Here is a 19,038-nt window from a genome sequence, read left to right as displayed (position 1 = left end):
CAAAGATACGCACGCTTGCCTGACCACACTAACCTTATTCTTCTTATACCAAAGAATAAGTAGCTCCTCACATCTTGGAGGCTTGCTCCACCCACACAACACACTTCTCCTCTCACGCGCCGCATAGCGCATACACATTCCACACATCGCTCACTCTTTCAACACATCATAACAACTTCATAATCATGTGTTGTTAAATTCACTCTTATAGTGATACCTACGTGTTGAAAGTAGAGGTAGTTGTACCTTTAGTCTTGGACAAGCATTAACTATCTCATGAAGGATCGTCTCATAATGAATGTTCTTGCCAAAATTTACAATGGCAAAAGGGTGCTCGTAGTCATTGATGCATCTTGTAACAACTATGCATTCAAGTAGTCCTACAAGTTTCTCAAGATTGCCATTTGTTAGATGTAGTACTATCTATGTTTTTTAAAGAGCACGTTTTCTCCAATTTTCCCACATGGATTCATCGTCTAGAATAGCAATTGCATCCTCATCCTTGTGTTTCACAGGAAGATTGGTGTTGCTTTTGTCCTTTTCTCACCCCTTTTTTCTTTTTGGTCCCTTTTTTAAGTTCTTGTTTTTGTAGGAGGTTGGGTTGTGATAGGGATGGTGCAATTCATTGGGTCTCCTATGTACTCTTGCAAAGTGTGGATCATGATATCCTCACTATGTGTTTATTCCTCATTGTTTCTATCATCATAAAAAATCCAAGGTCTTTCCCCACCATCCTCAATCCAGTGCTTTAGATATGGGGAAATCATAAGAAGGATAAGAGGAATATATTCATGCACCTCTTCCCATAATTGAGTTGTTGAATCCTCATCTAGTTCCCTATGGTCTATTGGAGATGATCTTGTTCTAAAAATGGTGTTAACCACTTCATTTGATCTCTCATCCTTTGATTTGGGATTACAATGTCTTTCAGGGATGCCTCCCTAAGCATCAAAATGAGCTCTAATGCTGTTGAAGTTGCCGACCAATGCCCGTCTTTGCAGGGCTGGAAATGCCTGGGCTGTGAAATTTGCATCACAGGCAGCTGCCAAAATTGCAATACTACCCTCTTACTCTGTAAGGCTAGTGTTGCCTCTTTGTACCAATCGTCAATCTTAATCTCTTCCTCCTAACTGCTGACAAATCGGTTGATCTCAAATGCAAATCCATCATACCTACATGGGCAGGATATTAGCCAATCACTCTCAGCAGTCCACCATGAGCAAGCCACCACAAAAACATAGTCACTCTTCAGTCAATCCAAAGCCATGGCTCCGTAAAGGAAACCTTCTTGTCCCCAATGCTTCACCACCATTGTGGGGTGCTGATCCAGACCAAAAATGCAAGAACTGCAGGTGATCACCTGCAGCATTGAAGAGGAATCACCGGGGTACTGGTCACATGCCCCAACTAGAGTCTGCAAAAGGGCCTTCCTTTTGAACCCCTTTCCAGTCTGCTTTCAAAAAAGAGTTCCACTAACTGCTAATATTCTGCAGCAAAACCGTACACTGCAGCTTTCAACTTCCTTTGACTTTGCAAACTGGTCATATAGAGAACTATATTCAGCTAGTACGTGTATGGCTTGAAGCTGGACCAGAGTGAGGAATGTACATGGCATACCATCAACTGCAAGGTTCTGCTTAATTGGCAAAACCCTCTCTGGGAACCCAATATAATATCGGGTTAGCTAACCACATGATAATGCCCTAGTATTTCTTGATAGAAGTTGCAGAATACAGCTTGCTCTCCCAATAATCCAAGTGTTTTGTATCACTTACCTCTAAATCATCAAAAGGAAAGATGAAGACATCAACACTCACTCAAGTTTCAGAGGATGGTAGGACAAGAGAAGCAATAAGTTCCTTGAGCTCAAGCCCTGTGTTACCGTGTCATCATTTTGCTTCTCGAGTAAGTGGCTTCTCTTCTGCTACGATGTTCTTTTCAAGTAGTGTGCTGAACACGCTTGGAGAAGGTACATAGCCCGCAGATTGCATGATATTATACATCTTCATTGCATCTGTTAGGCTGGTCTTAGAAAAGGTGATGATACAATACTCATAAAGATCAGCATTCAGAGGACCGAACCCTCGCTCGTTCAAAACCTCCAAGGCATCAAGAACACATGGTATCTTCTCCAAGGAAACGTACATTTTTATAACTCTTTCCAGATCTTCCTGCGATAGGGCGTCCATCTCTCTCAAATTGAAGTCGAGTGACTCACAAGCACTGTAATCATTCACTTTTGAGCATGCCAGTAAAATTTGGAGATAAAACTTTTTGGACGGTGACATCCCCCATTTTAGCATGTCCTTCATTATGTCCACAGCAATTTTCCACTCACTCTTCTCGGTACATGCTTCAAAAGCTGATGCAAAACAAGTTGCCCCAATCCGCGATCCATCTCCTTGCCTCAAAAGTGCCAGCAGCTCGTTAAAATGGCCTGCATTCCTATAGCAGGCTGCCATTGCTCGATAGATGCCAGGGTCAAGCTTCTGCTTTATGCTTCTGAAAACTTCTTCAGCCTCTTTCACTCTTCCTGCTCTTCCATAAACATTTATGACAGAAGTAAGCAGCCTTAAATCTAGTACAATTCCTGATTTTTTAATTTTTTCAAATAAAATTTTAGCCTTGTCAGCATGTCCATGGCTCGCATAAATAGACAGAAGGTCGTTGCAACATTTCGCATCCAGTTGCATGTTCTGCATCTTCATCTCTCTTAAAAGTTCCTCTGCTAAATCTACATTGTTTGTTTTTTTACATGCAGACGAAGCCAGTGTGAAAGCCCAGCTGTAAGAGTTCGCTGGTATAGATTTGAAGATGGAGATGGTGCTGTCATACAATTCAAGCTTATTGCAGATTCTCATCACTTTCTCATACGTGGAAAACCATGGTTTTAGCCCTAGTGGTTTCATTTCCAATAACCATTTCACATATAGCTGCATCCTTGATATATTTATTGGCTTGGTTGTCCCAACCAATGTAAACAGTCCTCCAAATTGTGCGCTATCTGCAGCTATTTTTCTTTCTAACATATCACTCATGACAAACCGAACCTGATCCCATCTGGCCGCGTCAGTCGATGCAACGAGCCTATCAATTAATGCTGTATAGACAGCTTTTTCAGGAACATAACTGGACCTTTCCCTGAACCACGTATAGAACACAAAAGCAGACGTAGGGTATCTTAACTTTGTCAATACATGAACAACATCTTCATTAGAAAGCTCCATATAGATCCAATCTAGTTGTGCATTCTGATTTGCATCCAGAATTGTAACAATGTTTTTGACAACGGCTGCTGAAAGCTTTATCTCCAAATACTCCTTCTCAACATGTACTGAATCTCTTAAGCTTTTCAGTTCCTTAGACAGATTTCTTGCCCTATCAGCATCTCCATGAATAGCGTGAATAGTTAAAAGGTCATTGCGACACTCCGCATTCAGATTCATATTCTTCCCTTTCATCTCCTTCAGAAGTTCCTCTGCTAAATCTACATTGCCTGTACATTTACATGCAGAGAAAGTCAGGGTGAAAGCCCAACAGTGAGAGTTTTCCGGTATCGACTTAAAGATGGAGATGGTGCTGCCATACATCTCAAACTTATTGCACATTTTCATTGCTTTCTCATACGTAGAAAACCATAGTTCTAGCCCTAGTGGTCTCATTTTCAATAGCCATTCTACATATAGCTGCATCCTTGATGTTTCTGTTGGCTTGGCTGCCTCAACCAAGGTAAAAAGTCTTCCAAATTGTTTGGTATCTGCAGCTATTTTCCTTTCTATCATATCCCTCATGACAAAATGCACTTGATCCCATGTCGCACCGTCAGTCGATGCCACGAGCCTGTCAATTAATGCTGTAAAAACAGACTTGTCAGGAACATAATAGGATCTTTCCCTGACCCATTTATAGAAAACAAAAGCAGCTGTTGGGGTTTTCACGTTGGTCAATACATGAATGACATTGGCAAAAGAAAGCTTTATATTGACCCAATCTAGCTGCGCATCATGGTTTGCATCAAGTGTCAGAATAACTTTTTTGATGACAAGTGGTGAATCCTTGGCTTCAGTCGTAGGTTCCTTCATGTCCGCATATTTAAGCCACTCACCAAACGATGCATCCAGCTTTGGCTCGAAAGCAAGCTTTTTCTCAAACACAAGTTTCCACAAAGATGGATTTGTACTTTCTGTGGAAGCCCAGTTTGTGGGGAAAGGCGAGTCATCCACTCGTGCTCGGTTTACAATCATCTCGAGGACAGAAGCAATGCTGACAGATTTGCTATGATCAAGATCTCCATGGACAAAATTCTTAGCAGATGGGTCCACGGGCTGCACAGGGAGAGAGAACAAAATGAGAAAGAATGCCTCATTTCTGTCTGAGGTTTGACAACAAATTGCTATGCCGGCACACACACTACCTGTGGTTGAGCGTCGCTAAAGAAGCAGAAGCTGCGCAGGTGCTTTTGTGAGAGGCTATGGCGCCGAAGTTGGAAAATGGCAGCAGAAGATCTCATCTGTGCGTGCATGTATGAAGCTCCTTTCATCGCTCGCTAGTCCGGAATCTGCCCTGGCCTGCTATGCAAACAGTAATGCCTGCCAAAATTCCAATTTTTATTTACCATCCTGCCAATCACTCCTTAGAGACAAGTGTGTAAAACTAGCCTAGCCTAGTGATGCTAATTTTTTGGTCATTAGATTTGAAGATCTAAATTATCATGAATAAGACATTACGCCTTGTCATAAGTGAGATATTGAGATTCATTTCACCATGTTCTTGCCCGTTTGTCTCCACCTCGTAACCTACTCATGTCCGTTGTCATGTGCAAGTGATTTTGGGGCCAGCTACTCATGTCTATTGTGGCATGCGAGCAACTTTGGGGCAAGCTAAAGTAACTCAACATGTCTTCTTTTACAAGTCTGGTGATGAGAGTCGAGACTTAAGGAAGGTGGAGTTGCCCACATCCAAATTCCAAGGGCTTCGTTTGGATTTAACCGAAAGTAAGGCCCTCCAACGTCTTGATTCTTAAATTTATTGGAGATTGTAAGTGTAGTGGAGAGCATCAAGAGCTCTTTGCAAATAGAACCTTGTCAAAATTTTTGGTTCTAGATGTTCATAGACAACAACCTAGTCAACTTATAATATCAGTGCCATGCCCTCTTTAGTAAAAATGTGGTCTCTAAAATTGTTCATTCATGTACATGGACCATATTTTCCAAGCTTTTCCTCTTCTTGTAAATAGAGACTAACCCCTTCTTCAAAATCTGGTGTATCACCTTTAATAGTGTATGCAAGGATTTTTACTTTGGCTCCCAATTATTAAGTGTATCAAGATCATCATTGGGCACATCAACATTGATGCATGCTAGGTCCTAAGATAGCTGCTTAATTTTTGCAACTTAATCTGCAATTGGCATATTTCCTTTCCAATCACAATGTCCTTTGCTTCAATTGTACCTTTGTGGCTTCTGTATATAAAGTATTCATCCTATTGACAATATTCCTAGGTGCCCATGCTTTCTTTATGTGATATTTAAAATTCATTACATAATGAAATCAAAGGCATCACCTTTCTAGAACTCTCAAACCACTTTTTGTATGCCTCTACTTGTCCTTGCCAAGCAATATGTGCTTCAACTTTGTCCCTATTTGGCTCCCTTCTAACTTCTAGACAAACCTCCACACCAATTATATAATCTAAATAATCCTTTCGCTATAATACTTTTTTCCATCTTGTACAACCATACATTGTTGTTCTCCCTTGCCCACTTCTCTCCAACTATTCATATAACTTGAGATAAATTTTGACTATGATAGATGCAATTTGAAACAATTTTAGTAGAGTTTCGATTGTATTTTGGCAGTTTATCAACAAATGTCAATCCAAAAACACCGTTATCTGACTTAAACCATTGAATGTATTAAACTCATGAGAACACTACAATAATGCATAAAATCTCCCTCATAATTTGGCACAAGATAACTAACACAAGGTCCACATGTAAAGGTATGCAACTGCACTCCTTACATTATTGTATTACATCCATCATCCCATTGCTTTTCCATGTACATGAGGGATTTTGTATGGGTAGTCATGAGCATGGCCTTGTAACTAATGGGTCGAAGTACTTGTTGCATGGGATCATCACCTTGGGAAAGATATTGGGAAAGATGAGATAAGAGACTAATATGGTGAGCCAACGGCTACCGATGGAAAGTATGAAGTACCTATTTAAAGGCCTTTTATAAAATGGGAGTGCATGAGAAATTTTCTCTACCTACAACCAACTACACTCTCTCTTACTGCACTCCCTTTCTCCCTCATAATCATGGTATTAGAGCCACAGATTGAGAGAGAGAGAGAGAGAGAGAGAGAGAGAGAGAGAGAGAGAGAGGAGAAGAAGAAGAAGAAGAAGAATAGAGTTTTAATGTCCTAGGAAACTATCCCAAGAGACCTTAAAGATCTATCCGATGAGGAGAGTTGAACTCAAGACCTATTATTCAAGAGGGATATGGAATAACCAAACTACCACACTTGGGTGATAGAAAGGTTATACCATTTGAGAGAGCCTAACATGACTAGTACTAAAACATCTCACGTGTAGCATGCAAATGTGCATGCTGTTGTGCATTCTATCTCGATGGAAGCTCACCGTGCTCAAATTTGCCTCAAATTTTGGAACGTCCCCCTTCAAAGATGTTGCCTCTATCAATACTTTTGGTTTGAATGTTAATGGCTATGATCGGACTGAAGAGGAGGACGAGGAAGAAAGGCATCTTTGCATGCTCAAGAATGACAATGCCGATGAACCTCTTGCCATTTCCAACCTCCTCTTTAAGGCCAAAGAACAAGCCAAACAACAATTTAAAGAAGAAGAAGAGGAGGAGAACCAAAGGTGCACTATTTTGTCCCACAATTTGAGACGTAAATGAAGCCCCATTGTCTTGAAACCGTCATGTGCGCTTCACATGCGAGGATGATCCTAGCTCTGCAAAAATTATACACCTTCTTTTTTTCTTTTTGCAATTTGGTGCTTCACATCAGCTAATCCATTGGCTCAATCTATAAACATCTAGAATGCACTTTAGCTAGATTCTAATGTGCCCCTACCCTTTTCAATGGCCACATATAAAGCCCATAAAACTAATTCACGTGGCTTACTTGTGGCTCCTCATCTTGGGGTACCTATGTGCATCCCTTCTTATGGCATGTATACATGACTGAGGCAGTCACTATCCTTAGGTAGACCATTTCATGTGTATTAATGCTCTAAAGGTAAACCCTTTGTATGATTTTTATGACTTTTATTTTAAGTTTTATTGTATACTTATGTTTTTAAAAAATAAATGTCACATGTAGTTATATTGTTTATTGAATAAGTTAAATTATCCCTAATGTATTTTTACATAATAGAGAACAAATGGATCACAATCTAGCCAAAAAAGATCACAATGTTGATGCAAAATATTAATGTTCAAGTAGTTTATGTATGAGATTACATGAATCTATCAAACTTCTGATACCATTGCCTAGACCCTTGCCTCAATCCATAAAGAGATTCTTAGAGCTTACACACCAATTCTTCTTTGCTTGGCGATTCAAGCCCTTCAAGTTGTTGCGTGTAAATCTTTGGAAATCTTCGTGAATGAAAGCCATCTTCACGTCCATTTGGCCCAATCCCAAATCCTTCTAATCTAGCCTTATACTTAGGCTTAGGATCTCTCGATGGAAAATGTTGCTTGTAAATCCATTTACAAGTGATGCTTTCATACCAGAAGACAATATCACTAATTCTCAAATCTCATTCTTCACAATTGAGTCATACTAAGATTGTATAGCTTGCTCCAACTGTAGCTTATCATCCATTTTGCATGGCTTCTTGGAAGCAAGATGGTTCTTTGGCATGATGAAGCTCTACTTGAATGTCATAATACCTGACTAATGCACTTTGTTTGCTCATGAGTTTTGGTAGTGGACGGCTCATCACGAGACTTTTGAGTTCTCACTCACTCTGCAGCAACACCCTCAAAAAGTAACTCTTTGGTATTCAACCTCTTTAACATGATGTTTGTGCATCTTTGACTCATTAAATGTGACATCAAAAGTGTTGATTATCTTACAAGGTTCTGGGTACTAGAGATGATGTCTCCATCAACACCATAACAAATGAAGATGGATTTATATGACTTTGGATCAATATTTGATCTAAGATTTTTTGGCACATTAGCATATGCCTCTCAACCAAAGACACATGAATGATTGTAATGCAGTTTTTTACTTGACCACAACCCTTTTGGAATTTTGTATTTCAATGGCATGTTGGGAGACCTATTGATAATATGGAATGCCATTAAAATAGCTTATGTCCAAAAGTCTTGTGTAAAGTTTGCAAAAGAAAGCTTAGTTAGAACATGTTCCTACATATTACAGCTCATACGCTCAACAAATCCACTGTGGGTAGGTGTCGATCTTCATAGTAGCATCATCAATGAAAGTTACAAAGTAAGTAGTCCCCCTAGAGACTTGGTTGGCATAGGACCACAGATGTCAGTGTGAACAAGCTCTAGTGGCAACATGCTTTCTATCCATGGGTAAATGAACTCTCCTAGTCTACTTGCCATAAATGCAATGTTTACAAGTCACTAAAACATTAATACAGGTAATAACCAAAGCGTGAAAGAGTTTTCATTCCTTTTTGGCTCATATGACCTAGCCAGCTATGGCACAACTTAATAGATGGTAGCTATGGCTATTGCAGCAAAATCATCTTCTACACACAACACATGCATGTATTACAGGGAACCATGCTTTTGACCTTTGAGAACAACCAAGCTTCCCTTCTTGATAACCTAAGATTGGTTCCCAAAAGTGGTTATCCAATTGTCCTCATGCAGAGATCAAGCTCTTTGCTACCTTGGGAACATGTATGACATTGTTAAACACTTTTGTGCTATTAGAGAGTACCCAAATTTATGTCTCTAATTCCAACAATGTCAAGCACATAAGAGTTGCCCAACTTGACTATACCCTAATAGCCCTTCACATAAGAGGAAACTCACTCTATGTGGTGTAACATGGAAACTACACAAGAATGAATCATTCAATTTTGCACATAGTTGGCCTCATGCGTAACAAGAGCATCTACGCTAAGATTTGACGTAAAGATCATGATATCCAAAGCATAAGTCTTATTGTAGAACATGAGTCTTAGGAGATTCCACAACATTGATCTCCTCCACCTTCATTATGAGACTTTTTGTCTTGATATGTAGCATGATAATGCATCTTTATGTGTCCCTTGTTATGTCAATATTAGTTCTCAACATCGTGCATAGAACCATGAGATTTGATGAGAAATTTCATGCGTTCTTTAGACTTGGCACAATCATGGGTGTGACCTCTCTCTATGAGAATGAGCCATTAGGAAGGTATTGGGGTCTAAGGGGTCCTCTTTATTTGCCATGGGATTACAATTGAGATTATGGAAGCTGAAAATGGGTGGATGCCGTGTGGACTAAAATGGTGGGTATCGAATGGCCTAAAAGTAATTGGTCAAACTTGTACTCTTTATACAATAAAAAGAGAAAATCTCTTATGAATTCAAAAAATTGAACTTTTCTCTAAAAAGCTGGGGTAAAAACCAAGCCTTTCTTTCTCTAGTGGTTGCCAGTTTCTCCCCCCCCTCTTGTAAAAGAGGGTCCCTCCAGAAACATGCTGATCATTCCCTCCCTCTCTCTCTACTGAACCATCTCTCACTTCTCTTCACTCCACCTTGCAAGTTGCATCTCTCTCCTCAATGTGACTTTTCCCTCCCAAAAAACTATGAACAAAAGTTTGAACCTACTTTCCCTCATCAAGCTTGCTGAATTGTCCTGAAGTTGAAGTTCTCCATTGCTCCCTCACTACACACCTCTACCTAAAGATGAAGATCTGTAGCATATCCTTTTGCTAGATCTTTCCCTTTTTCTTTAATAGGTTTCCTGCTCCTTCTCCATTAGGCTTTCTAGAGTGGCATCAACTGTCTTTGTGTATCATCAATAATCTTGCTCTTTATGCAGATGAGAACATGGATGTGCATAGATTAATATTGAGTGTTTGTGTATAGGTTGTGCTACTATTCTCCATGGAATCATTAGGTACTCAACGACCTAGAAGTGGTATTGACTCTCTTTCATGTAGGAATGTACAAGACGCCGTGGATGTTGGGTGATGATGGAGTTCAAACGATTGATGCGAGTGGCAATGCAGCCAAGCTCAAGAGGTGCACACAAGGTTTCAAGGAGACACATGGCTTCTTGAGCACACCACTGGAGGGAATAATCATTCACTCCTCTGTCAAGTTTCTAGATTTTCTATTCCATTGCTTGTTCATGTTTGTAGATGTTTTCCCTTTTGATTTTGTAGAGTGGGAACCAATAGAGTCCTTCATAAGAACTTTTGAGGCCATCCACACTGACCTTGGCAAGTTGCCTATGTTGGTTGTCTATCCTCTGAGCTTGCCTCATGGACATTTTTTTTATAGCCATACTTATGTCACACCTAGGCAAAATGTGTTAAAGAATATGTCCATTGTACTATGGGCGGCCGGACACTGACTATACTATGTTGTAAATATACTTTGGATAATAGTTAAAAGAGAAGAAGAAGAGAAGAGCAGCACGTTGAATGGCTGCTGTAGGGTAACGATTGTGTGTGTGTGTCTCGATGTGTGTTGGTGTGTGTGCGTAGTCTTATTTTCTACCTTCTCCATCACCTGCACACTCTACAAAGTGGTATCAGAGCTTAGTTTGAGGAGCTACAGTCAATACACAGGTTTCTGCAGCTCTGGAAAACAACAAAAAAGAGAGGTTTTTTTTGTCATAACTCCCTCACCCGAACTCAGAATACAGTGATCCAGGAGTCTATCTTTATGTTTTTGGGCATTCTGAACGCATTGGCATACTCATATTTGCCAAAATCTGTAATTTTCTGCAGCAAACAGCCAGCTCACACAAGCATAGGAGATGTCTAGTATTGCACTCGGCTGTAGATTTACAGGTTATAGGTGAAGAATTCAGCATTTACACAGGTTTTGGAGAGAGACATAGAGCTTTTGCATCATGATATTGTGTTATGGAAGATTATGTTTGGTTGTTGTGGGTCCGTTATGGACAGCCGCCTATGTAAGAAAGGTTGTGGAAAGAAGTTGAGGCAGTTATATTGTCAGATTGAGTACTTTGTGGTTATGTATGAATATGCGGTTTATGTATTTTGGAAAACTGCAGCCTTTGTGAGGGTTGAGTGAGGTTTTTTTGAAGCCTTGCCTCGGGAGCTTTGGTACCTTGGCAAGGTGGATTAGGTACTGGAGCGAACCCCGATTGGCCCCACGAAAGACCTCATATGTCGTTTACGACTATGGGAAGAAGGTGGATGTATGGATATGTGGTACAGGACAGCGTATGGATTGCATTTGCATACACGTCCATGTGGACATTGTTTTAGAGTATTTATGCATAGTATTGAGTCAGTCTGTGGCAAAGTGAGTCAGTGGATTTTCCCTTGGCAGTGAGAGATTTTCTGTTAGTGTTTATGAGCACTTTGGTTGAGATTGTCACTTGAGATATTGTCCAAATACAAACGAAACTCTGCCGAAATTTTGTCAAAACCCTTTGGAAGAAATTGAGAGAGTGAAGATGGCAGAAAGTTCAACTCAAGTCACACAGATTGTTGGAGAGAAGCTGACCAGAGAGAACTACAGCATATGGTCTTACAGGATGGAGAACTTTATCATGGGCAAAGGTTTATGGGATTACATTACAGGTGAACAAGAGTGTCCCGAGGTTGGTTTGGAACCAAATAGAGAGAATGTTGAAGCACATAAAACATGGCAAGCACGAATAGAAGCTTACAAGAAGTGGATCGAGAATTCAAGGAAAGTGATGCATTGGATTTCACTATGCATTAGTGACTTCTTTATACCACATGTGAAGAAGGCTCAATCTCCAAAGGAAGCATGGGAGATACTAGCAAGAATGAACAGCTCCAATACAGAACCACGAAAAGTTCACTTGAAGCAAAGGTTACATTGTGTATAGCGAGGAAATAGATCCATATCAGATTATGTGACAGAGATAAAGAAAATACAGGAAGATCTTGCGAGCATTAATGTTGAAGTTCCAGATGATGACTTAGTTTCAGTGACATTGAATGGTTTGGGACCGGAATACAAGTCATTGGATACATCTATATCTGTTCGAGGACACATGCCTGATTTTGAAGAGTTAGTAAACCTTTGTTTGCAAGAAGAGGTGAAGTTAGGCAAGTCAGGTCCTTCTACATCAAATAACAATTCCAGAGATCAGGTTTTTTACTCTAGAGGTCGTGGAAACAATAGAGGTGGAAGAGGAAACTATGGTCGTGGAAACAATGCTGGAAGAGGTCAATGGCAAAATCAACAAAGTCAAAGTTACAATGATTATAGCCAAGGAGGCAGGGGGAGAGCCCGAACTCGTGGACGTGGAGGTGGACGATTTGTACATCCTCAAAGAGATGGATATTGTAATAGATGTGGCATTTATGGTCACTTTGAAAGAGAATGTTACACAAGGCTAAATCAAAATCGTGATCGTGGTGGAAGAGGTCGAGGTTATGGCAGACATGGAGGAAACTTTACTAGATACAATCCTCATGATCAAAATATATATGACAATAGATTGAGTGGACATTTATTTCCTATGGAGCATGTTGTTGGAAGCATGGTGGAGCCACATCATACAGATGATTGGTATTTAGATAGTGGTGCCACAAATCATATGACATATCATGGTGAATGGTTTGACAGAAAAGAGAAATTAGAAGAGGATGAGTTTGTCGCTATAGGTGATGATACTATGCATCGGATTACACATGTTGGTTCAATTCCATTGCTAGAAAAAGACGGGACATACAACACATTGGGAGATGTTCTATATGTGCCTTCAATCACAAAGAATTTAGCATCAGTTGGACAAATGACAGATCAAGGGTTGCAAGTCCATTTTAATCGTTATGGCTGGTTCATAGAGGAGTTTCACAAAGGCAGACCAGGCAAGATATTGGCACGTGGAAGAAAGAAAGGTCGCTTGTTCTCATTGGAAGCTGGAGATCCATGTTTACACAGTGGTATGTATGCAAACAAATCAGCCACTCAAGATAATTGGGCAGAGTTATGGCATAAGAGGACTGGTCATGTCAATTTTAGAAGACTAAAGCATATGCAATCAAATCAAATTGTACGTGGATTACCAAAGTTTGGCAGATTGAATTTTGATCATGTTTGTGAAGCTTGTCAATTTGGAAAGCAATCTCGTTTACCATTTCCAAAGAGGGGGAGAATTAGCCAAAGTCCTTTGGAAATTGTTCATTCAGATATTTGGGGACCTTGTGATCATGCTACGCCAAATGGTTGTCGATATTTTATCACATTCACGGATGATTACAACAGAATGACATGGGTTTACTTTCTAAAGGCAAAGTCAGAGGCATTTGAGGTATTCTTGGAGTTCAAAGTTATGGTTGAGAAAGAGAATGGTTGTCAAATTAAATGCCTACGTATAGATGGAGGGGGAGAGTACATTTCACACAGTTTTGATGATTACTTACGTGAACAAGGCATAAGAAGACAGATTACTTGATACACACCACAACAAAATGGAGTTGCTGAGAGAAAGAATAGAGTCATAGTAGAGATTGCAAGAGCCATGATGAATGAGATGAATATGCCATTAACATATTGGGCTGAAGCAGTTCATACAGCAGTACACATTATGAATCGAACACCAACAACTGCCATTCATGAAATTTCACCTTATGAGAGACTTCATGGGATCAAGCCAACAGTTTCCTACATGAAAGTTTTTGGATGTGTTTGCTATGTTCATGTGCCAAATGAAGCAAGAAAGAAAATGGAGCAAAAGGCAGTGAAGTGTATATTCTTGGGCTACCCAGTTGAAAAGAAAGGTTACAAGTGCTATGATCCTACGACAAGACAAGTTTATGTCAGTAGAGATGTCAGATTTTGTGAGCATGAACCATTGTATAAACCAAAGCCAGTGATGATAGAAGATGAGTATGAAGAGAAAGAGAATGTGCATCATGTTGTTGATAAGCCAGGACCATCAACAAGAACTATTTTAGGACCACATATGGCAGAGGAGAGCACAGGAAGTGTCAACCCATGGAGTGGTCGTTTGCGAGATAAGAAGCAAGACGAGAAAGGCAAGAAGAAAGTGGTTGAAGAGAGTTCTGGAGATGAAAGCTTCGATGAGGAGCATGGTTTATCACATTTGAGGTCACCTGACAGTAAGCATATTGAGAAATATGTACCCCCATATGAAAGAGTTGAAGAGAAGAGTGCACCACAGTTGAGAAGATCAGAGAGGGTGCGTTATCCAGTTGATAGATTGACATACAACGGTTACATGCGTACACATTATGCATACATGGTTTTACGTGTGCAACATAAAGAGCCTCTATGTTTTCAAGAGGCAATTGGAAAATCAGAATGGGAGTCAGCTATGGATGATGAGATGGATGCTCTTGTGAAGAATTACACTTGGGATTTGGTTCGCTTGCCAAGTGGAAAGAAAGCAATTGGTTCAAAATGGGTATATAAAGTCAAGTGCAAGTCAGATGGTAGTGTGGAAAGATACAAAGCGAGGCTTGTTGCTAAAGGTTATGCACAAACAAAAGGTCTTGATTATGATGAGACATTTAGTCCAGTTGCAAAGATGACAACAGTTAGATTGGTGATAGCAATGGCAAGTATGTTTGGTTGGAAGTTATGGCAAATGGATGTCGATAATGCATTCTTGAATGGTGACTTGGAAGAAGAAGTTTATATGATACAACCAGAAGGTTATCAACACCCAGAGTTTCCATATTATGTGTGTAAGTTGAAGAAAGCATTGTATGGTTTGAAGCAAGAATCTAGAGCTTGGTGTGAAAAGATAACCAGATTCTTGAAGAAGATTGGATTTAAACAGTCTACTGCTGATCACTCATTGTTTTTGAAGCATGTTGATGGAGAGATCGTTGTCGTCGTTATCTATGTTGATGACTTGATTCTCACTGGAAGTCATGATGAGCAAATTTTGCATGTCAAGAAGAGTTTGTTGCGAGAATTCAACATGAAGGACCTTGGTGCGTTGAGATATTTCTTGGGAATTGAAATTGTCAATACACTATCAGGAATTTGGATGATACAAAGACAATACGCGTTGGATATGCTTGAGAAGTATGGAATGACAGCGTGCAAACCGGTTGATACACCTCTTGATCAAAATGTGAAGTTGTTTGATGATGGACATTACATTGAGGATGTCACTATGTACCGCAAGATGGTTGGAAGCCTTATTTACTTGACAATAACAAGGCCAGATTTGAGTTATGCAGTGGGTGTTGTGAGTCAATTCATGCAAAAGCCATGTAAAAGTCATCTTGATGCAGTGAGATGGATTATGAGATATGTGAAAGCCACTGTCAGTTATGGAATGTTATATGAAAAGAATGGGAAGCTTTGTCTTTATGGTTACACAGATGCAGATTGGGCAGGAGATTTTATGGATAGAAGATCTACAAGTGGTTATGCATTTTCCATTGGCAATGGTATGATAAGTTGGAGTAGCAAGAAGCAATCAACTGTAGCATTATCAAGTACAGAAGCTGAATATTGTGGAGCAGCTTTGGCAGCATGTGAAGAGTCATGGTTGAGAGTACTTATGGTAGACTTTGGTTTTGACTATCTTGACAGTGTCATTATATATTGTGACAATATTAGGGGCATCATGTTGGCAAAGAATCCAGTCTACCATGCTCGCACTAAACACATTGAGGTACATTATCACTTCATTAGAGAAAAAGTTTTGGCAAATGAGATTGATTTGGTGTATGTAAAGACAAATGATCAAGTTGCGGATATATTCACAAAAGCTCTTGGAAAGGAGAAGTTTTGCTACTTTCGTGAAGCATTGGGAATCCATCATATGCAAGCTCACACTGAGCTTGAGGGGGAGTGTTAAAGAATATGATGTTAAAGAATATGTCCATTGTACTATGGGCGGCCGGACACTGACTATACTATGTTGTAAATATACTTTGGATAATAGTTAAAAGAGAAGAAGAAGAGAAAAGAGGCACGTTGAATGGCTGCTGTAGGGTAACGATTGTGTGTGTGTGTCTCGATGTGTGTTGGTGTGTGTGCGTAGTCTTCTTTTCTACCTTCTCCATCACCTGCGCACTCTACAAAATGGGTATGGTAATCTTTGTTCGGTTCAATCACAAACCTTGTAGAGTCTGGAATGGCCCAAGCCAGACGGTGCCTTGATAGCAGTAACCAAAAGGAGAATCGAGGTGGATGTGCATGCAACAATGAAGTGCACCTATGGTTCCCACAAAAGCAACGGTAACATGGTTTACGTATCTTCATGTGTTTGTGTATATCTTTTGATTGCAAAGTGTTCACAGGACACCAACAATGTGGACTTGCAAAGGGGGAAGTTTGATGAATGGCTTCCTTGCAGTTGGATGGAAAACCAAGGTGGTCAACCACCAGGAAGACATAATTAAGTGCTCTGTTGTTTCTGAGAATGTGGTGTTCAGGTACCATATTGTGAAGCAAAGCTTGTCAATGGTATTTCCCTATAATGGATGAAAGTTGATGATGGGAGAATGGGATGCACTAGACTCTCATGTTGCTGCTAGAGAAACCTGCAAATCTGCCTCCACGACAATGAAGTGCACGACATCTTTGTGAATAACAACTGGCACCTCAGCCATCTTTGCGAGTATCTTAATCTCAAATATACCTTGCCCAAGAAATACCTCTTAGTAATCAACAAAAGGCTGTTTGTTCAAGAAAAGGGAAGAGCTTTCTATGTGAGAACATTGCGTTTCTGCAATATATTTTTGTAAAAGCTTGTAATTGAAGTGGATTTTGCTCCCATTAATGAATATGGTGTTTTGAATTTTGTCTTTGAGCATATTTGTTCATTTTCAATTTGTTCATCAAGATTTTGATTGAAATGTGCAATTTCATTGATTTGGAACGTGAATGCCTTCAACGTTGGTGTCTTTTGATGCTTTGTCGTATGATTTTGTTAAAAACTATAGTGTAAATTTAATTTGATTACGTGCTTTTAAAAAAGTGACCTTGGGTATATAAGTGACCTTTTAGGTTTTTAAACTTCATTTTACAAATTCAAAAATCTCTTACTCTAAGCTCTCTTTCCATCTTGTTCACAAACAAATCCATGGCAACGTCTTGTGACATACTTCTTGCACAACTGGAAAAGGTAGGACTTGCAGATTAAGCACATGAGCTAGTTAGTGTGTTCAAGGGGACGATCGACATGCAAGCCACTGCTAGCCTCCATACAGAGGTATTCCAAAGCTTTCCTGACTACATGGCGTAGCACATGGAAGAATATGCCATAGTGCTTGAGGGATCCAACATGGCATGGTTGCTCGTGGGTTTCCTCAAACACCTCTACTCAGCCAACAAAAACTTTTGCTTTTGCTTGTTGAGGTTTATTAAAGAGCTCACTTAATGGGGCTGTAGGACAGAGGATGAGGATGACCTCATAGATTTGGGCATGGGGTGCATAGGCACCCAATTCTTTTCTTGGGACATGGTTTCAGTCTAACTTGTGCTTGAGGGCACAAAGAAGGGAAAATCAAAGGAAAAGGTGAGCAAGAAACTACTTGTGACCATTGTGGAGGAATCGGATGAAGCTATTGAAGAGGTTGATGAGCAGAGTGAAGCATTTATGGCACTCACCCTATTGTAAGAGCCCAGCTCCATTGAGGAGGTGAAGGAGTATGAGCGGAAGTGCGACGCGAGAGAGAGTGCGAGAAGAAGAGCATAACGATATGGTGAACTCGCTCTACTGTAATGTGTAGAGCATAGTGAGTTCCTATTAGGTTTTCACAAAAGAAAATGTGTACATACCTGGCGGCCCGCCCACTTACCTGGGCGACCACATTGGGCTTTATACCCCAACAACCTCCCACTTAAAGTCCAATGTGGTACTTTAAGTGTGAGAGAAGCTACTATACAAGCTAATATACAAGAGATGTAGAGAAGTGATGTACTACCCTACACCTAACTGCTTGCGAAAATGTGCAAAGCTCTCTGAGGGAAGTCCTTTTGTAAGTAGATCAACAGAATTTTCTGTGGTGTGAACTTTGACAAGCTGAAGTTGCTTATCCTCGATCATTTCCCTGATGAAGTGATACTTCACATCCACATGCTTTGTCTTTGAGTGATAAATTGGATTGCGAGCCAATTGTATAGCACTTTGACTATCACAATATAACACAGGCATCTCTTCTTTGATTCCCAAATCTGTTACTAGTCGATTAAGCCAAATTGATTCTTTGCATGCCTCTGATGCTGCAACATATTCAGCCTCTGTAGTAGACCGAGTAACACAATCTTGTAATCTAGAACGCCATGATACTGCTCCACCAGCCAATGTAAAGACATACCCTGAAAGAGACCTTAGGTTGTCTAAGTCACCTGCATAATCTGAGTCTGTAAAACCCTTTACACTTAGCTCCTGACTCCCATAGCATATACGCATACTCTTTGTAGCTTTCAGGTATCTCAATATTCCTTTCACTGCCTCCCAATGTTTCTTGCCTGGGTTTGACATGTATCGACTTACTACTCCCACTGCAAATGCAATGTCTGGGCGAGTAGCAATCATTGCATACATCAAACTACCCATTGCAGATGCATATGGAATCTTATCCATTTCAGCCTGTTCTTCCTCAGACACAGGACAATCTTGTTTGCTAAGTTTCACATATGGTGGAAATGGAACACTCAATGCCTTTCCCTTCTCCATATTGAAACGTTGCAAAACCTTGTCAATATACTCTGTTTGAGATAACCAAATCAACTTCTTTGATCTATCTCTCTCAATGCGCATACCAAGCATATGACTTGCCTCACCCATGTCTTTCATGTCAAATGATTTTGCCATCTTTGACTTCAAAGCTGAAATTTCTTCCAAGTGCTTGCC

General features: G+C 40.1%; 1 protein-coding gene across 1 annotated transcript; it reads right to left on the bottom strand.

Moving 5' to 3' along the window:
- Window positions 1-639: 639 nt before the first annotated feature.
- On the bottom strand, window positions 640-4,622 carry LOC147417766 (uncharacterized). Its single transcript, XM_086507254.1, has 2 exons — window positions 4,415-4,622; window positions 640-4,325 (listed from the first exon to the last, which is right to left on the bottom strand). The coding sequence occupies exons 1-2, from the start codon at window positions 4,538-4,540 to the stop codon at window positions 1,890-1,892; spliced, it is 2,562 nt and encodes an 853-aa protein (XP_086363380.1). The 5' UTR covers window positions 4,541-4,622; the 3' UTR covers window positions 640-1,889.
- Window positions 4,623-19,038: the final 14,416 nt, after the last annotated feature.

This window comes from Adiantum capillus-veneris, chromosome 30, assembly GCF_014529385.1.
Source record: "Adiantum capillus-veneris isolate H3 chromosome 30, ASM1452938v2, whole genome shotgun sequence".
In the NCBI taxonomy this organism is placed as follows: Eukaryota; Viridiplantae; Streptophyta; class Polypodiopsida; order Polypodiales; family Pteridaceae; genus Adiantum; species Adiantum capillus-veneris.
This window is presented reverse-complemented; position numbering and strand designations above follow the sequence as displayed.